The sequence below is a fragment of the Oratosquilla oratoria genome, chromosome 33 (genome assembly GCF_046742065.1).
Source record: "Oratosquilla oratoria isolate Oo_2021 chromosome 33, ASM4674206v1, whole genome shotgun sequence".
NCBI classification, from domain to species: Eukaryota; Metazoa; Arthropoda; class Malacostraca; order Stomatopoda; family Squillidae; genus Oratosquilla; species Oratosquilla oratoria.
The window spans coordinates 26,918,041-26,925,540 of record NC_134809.1 but is presented as its reverse complement, the minus strand read 5'-3'; the positions used below and the strand labels follow the sequence as shown (position 1 = coordinate 26,925,540).

Below are 7,500 nucleotides of genomic sequence, written 5' to 3'. Positions count from 1 at the left end.
TAAAAAGAGTAGCTGAAAGGAGAGAGAGTAGATTTTAAAAAGGGGGAGAAGAAGACGGCGTAAAAAGAGTAAAACGAGGTAAAGGGGACAGAGTGAGGTAGAAGAACGGGAGAGGGAAGAACAGAAAATAGATGAGATGGAACAGGAAGGAAAAAGAAGAGTCACAGGAAGAGGAGGAGGGAGAGGAAGAGGAGAAGGCGATGAGAAGGGGGAGGATGAGAAGGAGATTGGGATGAGGAAGAGAAAGAGGAGAAGGAAGATGAGATGGAGAAGAAAGAAGAGGAGAAGGAAAAGGAGAGGGGGAAAAGAGGAAAAGGAGGAAGATGAGAAGAAAGAAAGGAGGAGGAGGAGGAGGAGGAGGAGGAGGAGGAGGAGGAGGAAATCTCCAGCATCATACCAATGACAAGACATTGGAAACGGATGGAGGCCTTGCACCACCACCACTACCACCACCACTACCACCACAACTACCACCACCACCACCACAACTACCACCACCACCATCACCACCACTACCACCATCACCCCATCACCACCACTACCACCATCACCACTACCACCACCACTACCATCGCCACCGCCACCACCAAACACCATCACCACCGCCACCACCAACACCGCCACCACCATCAACATCAGCAACACCACGACCACCACCATAAACACCATCGCTATTACCATCACCATTATTACCAACATCATCACCAATACCTCCATCAACACAATTATATCACCACCACCATTAGTACTACCATTACCACCACTGCCATCATCACCACCATCACCCTTATCATTACCATCACCGCCATCACCACTATCACCACTGTCACCATTACCATCATTACTGAGTCCACTATCACCACCACCACCAACACGACTGACCTCTTTGTTGGTGTGCGGCCGGAAGGTGTCCAGAGGATCATCGAAAGTGTGGACGGTCTTGAAGTTGGGCGCATGGGCGTGCAGGCGGAGGAGGTCCGGGGGCGGCGTGTTGGCGCGTCCGCCCGTGCCGAAGCCGCTTCCGTTGCCGCCGTTGCTGCTACTGCTCCTGCTGCTGTTGGAGGGTGACCCGAGCCAGGGCATCTCGGGACCCCGGCCGCTGTCCTGAGTGCCCGGGCGTGAGGGCGCGGCGGTGCCGTCACGGGTCACTGTCGACTCTGTGTCAAGAATAACATAGAGAGTTGAGCGAATGAATGGGTAAAAACAACGAAAACAAACAAAAATAGATAAAAGACAGACATATACATACATACATATACATATACCAATGGCTATTCCCCCTTACAAGAGAGGTAGCCAAAAAAACAGGGATATAAAATCCACTCCCACCCATTCCATCCTCACATACTCCACTCCCATTCACCACTCTCCCTCTTTTTTTGGCTCCTCCTGGATGACGGGTCATCCCTGCATCTCGCCCACTGCCCTGGGTTAGAAGCAGTGCAGCAAGACACAGCACATCCACAGCAAGGTCGCTTCATTTAATCGGCGACCACCCCCCACCCCTCTCCGTCCCCTCATGCAGAAAAAGAGAAGACGGGGAGAAATCCCTTCGGGCTGCGTCAAAATATCATTCACATATACTCCCTCACCCCCCATCCCCCACCCACTCCCTTTTATGCATCACAGCATCATCCATACACAACCATTCTCCATTCACCCCTATCTTCTGACTTCTCCCTTTCTTCCTCAACAGACATTCCCCTCTTTCCCTATGAATATTGAAACATGAAAACATAGATAAAGACATACATACATACATACATTCCTAATGCCCTATTAGTCGGACCAGACTTTATTTCATCTCACGTGGTCAGGACTCGAATCTGGGACCAGATGGACCCAACTTCACCCCCTTGCCCACTGCGCCATGGAGCAGCGGCCTAAATACCTACACCTACACACACACACACACACACACACACACACACACACACACACACACACACACACACACACACACACACACACACACACACACACACACACACACACACACACACACACACACATACATATATATATATATATATATATATATATATATATATATATATATATATATAAACATACGTACATACATAAGATATATGTAATAAATACAATTAGATCAGTAAATAAATGGGAGGAAAAACAGATAATTGAAAATTGAATACGTAGCTAAATGAAAAATGGACAATGAATTGATGAATATATGAGAACATAAGAATGGGGGAGACTGCAAGAAGCCATAAGGCTTGCACTAGGCACTTCCATGCCCATTAACACCTATCATCTCTATCCATAAAGTTATCTAATATCTTAAAACAACCAATTGCTGCAACGCTCACTACATGGTTACTATTTCTATTACATTCGTTAATCACTCTTAGTAAACCAGTTCTCGCCTATTTCCTTCTTAAACCTAGATTTGTCCAATTCAAATCCATCACTGCGAGTCCTGCCCTGATGTCTTAATATGATGACCTTGCCTGCATCACGCTTGTTATAGCCCTTGACCCATTTGACTATCTCTATTAGATCAACCCTCAATCTTCGTCATTCCAGAGAGTGGAAGTTCATAAGTAAATGAACTGATAAAGAGCTCAGGAGTTGAATGACTGAATAGTTGAATAAATGAATCATTGAACAAGTGAATACTTGAATGAATAATTCAGGTGTCCGGGTTTGTACACTTGCTGAAGGTTAGATCGTCCTCCCAATCCTAAATCTAGGTATCAGATATTCATGAATATACAAAAGTTAGACACTGACTTGTATATATATATATATATATATATGTATATATATGTAATATATATATATATATATGTATATATATATGTATATATATACGTATATATATGTATATATATATGCACGTATATATATATGTACAACACTGAATGGGTCCCAGTGAACAGATTTACATTTATCAAGCACAATTCACTATCACTTGTCACGTGCTAGCACAGGTTCGAGTCCTTGGATGTACCAAATTTCAATTTCTGCATATATGCCTCCTTTGAGTTTCTCGATGTTGATGGCTTAGAAATAAAGTGAATTGTGGTTGATAAATGTACATATATATATATGTATGTATATATGTATATATATATATATGTATATATATGTATATATATATATATATATATATATATATATATATGTATGTATATATGTATATATATGTATGTATATATATGTATATATATATGTATATATATGAGAAATTCGCTAGTAAACAGCGACATAAATCAGACAATCTCCATGACCAAGGATTCGAACCCGCTGCTTCTGGACCCAAGAGAGGCTCCATAACACCCGCCTTAAACCACTCGTCAGTGGTCGAGTGGTCTAAGGAGCCTCTCTTGGGTCCAGAAGCAGCGGGTTTGAATACTCTGCGCGACGGTCATAGAGGTTGTCATGTATATAATGTGTGTGTGCGTGTACGTTTTCTTTGGTCGATTTTCCTGTCGTCATTTTCGTTAGTCTTATTTTTTTCTTACGATCTGATTACACTTTTCTTTGTTTACTTGTTTACATTTCAAATCGTCCTGGAAAGCGTTGCAGCTATTACAAAGTTTACCTTCCACTTTCTGAAATAGATTTCGTGGTAGCCCAAGGAAAAAGGGATCTTCTTTACTGATTCTAATGCCCCCCTTGCGTGCCATTACCAAAGAAATATTACAAAATATAAGAAATCTCGTATTATTAGTCAAACACCAACTTTTGCTCATTATTTTTTAGGGTGACAGGTGTGTTGGAGGATGAAAATTATTTTAAATTATTTCCTGACATCATTTTGCGCGAAAAGTGAGTGGATGGAGGTGGTGAAGTGTTTTGAGTATTTGAGGTTCCATGTGGTACTGAGCGGAGCCCCGGTCAAGGAAAAACTGCGCGGTTGTGTGTGAACGCCTCCATTGACTTACATTGTAATTGAACCGCCGCGGTTGAAACCGCTAGTGTGAACAGGGCATAAAGGAGGCAAGTAGTAGTGATCCTGAAATGTCCACGGCTCGCTTTCATATAGCAATATGGTTTCCAAACCTCCTCGTCTTATCCATTTTCTTCTTCTTCTACTTTTTCTCCTTCATTTTGTTTCTTTCTGGGTAAAGTGAAAAGTGTTACGAGTAATAGATATTTGGGGATGAGTAAAAACAAAACAAAACAAAAAAAACAATTGTGCCCATGGCACAGTAAGAAACAGATCGTTACACTATACGGGAATCACAAAGGAAGAATATGATTTTTTTTTTACGCGAAGTGTTTCTAGTTATGCGTATGATAGTTGTTACAAGAATAGATAGAGTAAGAACCGTGGGGGTGACGTAGACAACATGGGTAAGAAGAGACACCCAAATCACAACTAACATGTCTAGAAACTAAAAGTCGTTTTTATCGTTGTCATGATCAGGACAATTTTTTGCAGTGTCTGCGTTGTCGTTATCGTTATTTATAACACAGGTACTGTCGCTGTTCTTTCGTTGGTATTCTTAAAAAAAATCTTTTCTTATATAAATCCTTGGAGGGGAAAGATTTATATAAGGAAAGAATTTATTTTTAAGAATACCACCGTAAGAATTTTACGATGGTATCCTTAAAAAAATTCTTTCATTATATAAATCTTTCCTTTCCAAGAATTTATATAAAATATATATAAGGAAAGATTTTTTTTTTTTTTTTTTTTTTTTTTTTTTTTTTAAGAATACCACGTTTTTCCGTTCCCTCACGTTGCTATTTTGGGTTTCCACTTGGGACTAGTGAAACTCGTTTCATCCATTGAGATAGCAAACCTCATTACACGAAGACAAATGGAACTCTTAAAACGAAGGTAGATATGATAAAGACTTCTTGTTCTGATACGTCAACCCAATAATTTATATGTCCATGTACAAGGGTGGGCCAGTCGGTAATCATACCTTCGTGTTAGTTAAGTTTCAAAAATAACCCAGTGTGCACTCATGATCAAGAGATATGATTTAGTGCATACATACATACATGTATACATACATACATGTATACGTACATACATGTATACGTACATACATGTATACGTACATACATGTATACGTGCATACATGTATACATACATATATACATACATACATACCTGTATACATAAATAGATGCATTCATACATGCCTTCATACATGCATATATTCATACATATATACATACATACACATTCTCGCGCGCGCGCGCACACACACACTATATATATATATATATATATATATATATTATATATCTATATATTATATATACTATATATATGTATATATATAATATATATATATATATACAGTATATAATATATATATATAATATAATATATACTATATATATGTATATAATATATATATATTATATATATATAATTATATATATATATATGTATATACAGTATATAATATATATATATATATACCCGGTATATATATGTATATACAGTATATAATATATATATATATATATATATATATATATATATATATATATATATACATATATGATATATTCTAAATATAACACACACAGGCTATCATGCAGGTGGGCACACACCAACAACACAATGGATGGCGTGACTCAACCTTGCCAGCAATGAGACAGGAGGGCGGCCAAGGAGGCAGAGAGACAGTAAAAGACAGACAAGGAAAAAAAAAAAAGATTCAGGGACATAACGAGGCACGGGAAAAGAGACAGAGACGGCAAGGGATACAGTCGCAATGAGATTTAGAGACAGAGATACAGACACGGAGAGATATAAAGAGACAGGAAGGTCCACAGAGACAGCGAGAGATGGAGAGACAGGGGCAGTGATAAATGCAGAGACAGCGTAAGGTAGAGAGACAAAGGCAACGGCAGATACAGAAATAGAGATGCAGAAAGAGAGAGAGAGAGAGATAAAAAGAGAGATAGCGAGAGATGTATAGACAGAGACAGTGAGAATAGAGAGACAACGAAATAAACAGAGAAGGAAACAGTGAGAGAAAGATATGAAGACAATGAAGACACGGGGACAAAAACACAAACAGAAAAATATATTTACACAGAGAAAGATGCAGGCACACAAACTCTATTAGAATAAATCAGGTTAAGGCCCATGGCATAAGAGGGAAAGTGTTTGAATAGATTAGAGCGTGAATTAGTGACAGAAAACAGCGGGTCACCATTATAGGTGTAAAATCCAAATAGGTTAGTGCTAATAGTGGAGTTCTACAGGGCTCGGTCTTGGGTCCCTAATCGTTCTTTATATATATAAATGCCTTGGACAATGGTATTAATAGTGATGTTAGTAAACTTGCTGATAGTACTAAAATAGGACATCATATTAGATCGGGGGAAGATGCTGTGATACTGCAGGAGAATCTTAACAGATTTTTTGCATGGTAGGAAAAAGGTCTTAACAAGGGTGATGCAGTCAATGGTTTATAACAGAGTGGTTAAATAATGTAATAGACATAGTAACCTTGTTGTGGGCGCTGAAACAACTGGTTGTTTTAAGAGAAAATGAGATAATTTTATGAATATGGATGACAGGTGGTAAGGGAAATAGAATTGCATAGTGCAGGCCTTATGGTCTCTTACAGTCTCCTCTATTCTTATGTTAAACACACACACACACACACACACACACACACACACACACACACACACACACACACACACACACACACACACACACACACACACACACACACACATACACACACATACACACACACACACACACACAGGGACAAGAGAGTGACAGGAGATAGGACGAGAGAAAAAGAGAGAGAATGGGACGAGAGAGAGAGAACAAGAGAGAGCGAGAGAACAAGAGAGAGAGAGAGAGAGAGAGAGAGAGAGAGAGAATGGAAGGAGAGAGAGAAAGTGGAAGGAGAGAGAGAGAGAGAGAGAGAGAGAGAGAGAGAGAGAGAGAGAGAGAGAGAGAGAGAGAGAGAGAGAGAGAGAGAGAGAGAGAGAGAGAGAGAGAGAATGGGAGGAGAAAGATAGGGAATGGGAAGTGAGAGAGAGAGAGAGGGAGGAGAGAGAAAATGGGAGGAGAGAGAGAATGGGAGGACAGAGAGAATGGGAGGAGAGAGAGACTGGGAGGAGAGAGAGAATGGAAGGAGAGAGAGAATGGGAGGAGAGAGAGAGAGAGAATGGGAGGAGAGAGATAAAAAGGGGAGGAAAGAGAGAGAATGGGAGGAGAGAGAGAGAGAGAGAATGGAAAGAGAGAGAGAGAGAGAATGGGAGGAGAGAGAGAGAGAGAGAATGGGAGGAGAGAGAGAGAGAGAATGGGAGGAGAGAGAGAGAGAGAATAGGAGGAGAGAGAGAGAGAATGGGAGGAGAGAGAGAGAATGGGAGGAGAGAGAGAATGGGAAGAGAGAGAGAATGGAAGGAGAGAAAGAGAGAGAGAGAGAATGGAAGGAGAGAGATAAAAAGGGGAGGAAAGAGAGAGAATGGGAGGAGAGAGAGAGAGAATGGAAAGAAAGAGAGAGAGAGAGAGAATGGGAGGAGAGAGAGAGAGAG

At 40.2% G+C, this 7,500-nt stretch overlaps 1 protein-coding gene across 3 annotated transcripts in view; it reads right to left on the bottom strand.

Moving 5' to 3' along the window:
• The window catches only part of LOC143017813 (putative ubiquitin carboxyl-terminal hydrolase MINDY-4), a 103,194-nt gene that overhangs the window by 35,701 nt on the left and 59,993 nt on the right, over positions 1-7,500 (bottom strand). For all 3 annotated transcript variants that reach the window (XM_076172710.1, XM_076172709.1, XM_076172711.1), the window contains exon 3: positions 883-1,157. In XM_076172710.1, coding sequence (XP_076028825.1) covers positions 883-1,157 — 275 coding nt within the window. The remainder of the gene's footprint in view (positions 1-882; positions 1,158-7,500) is intronic.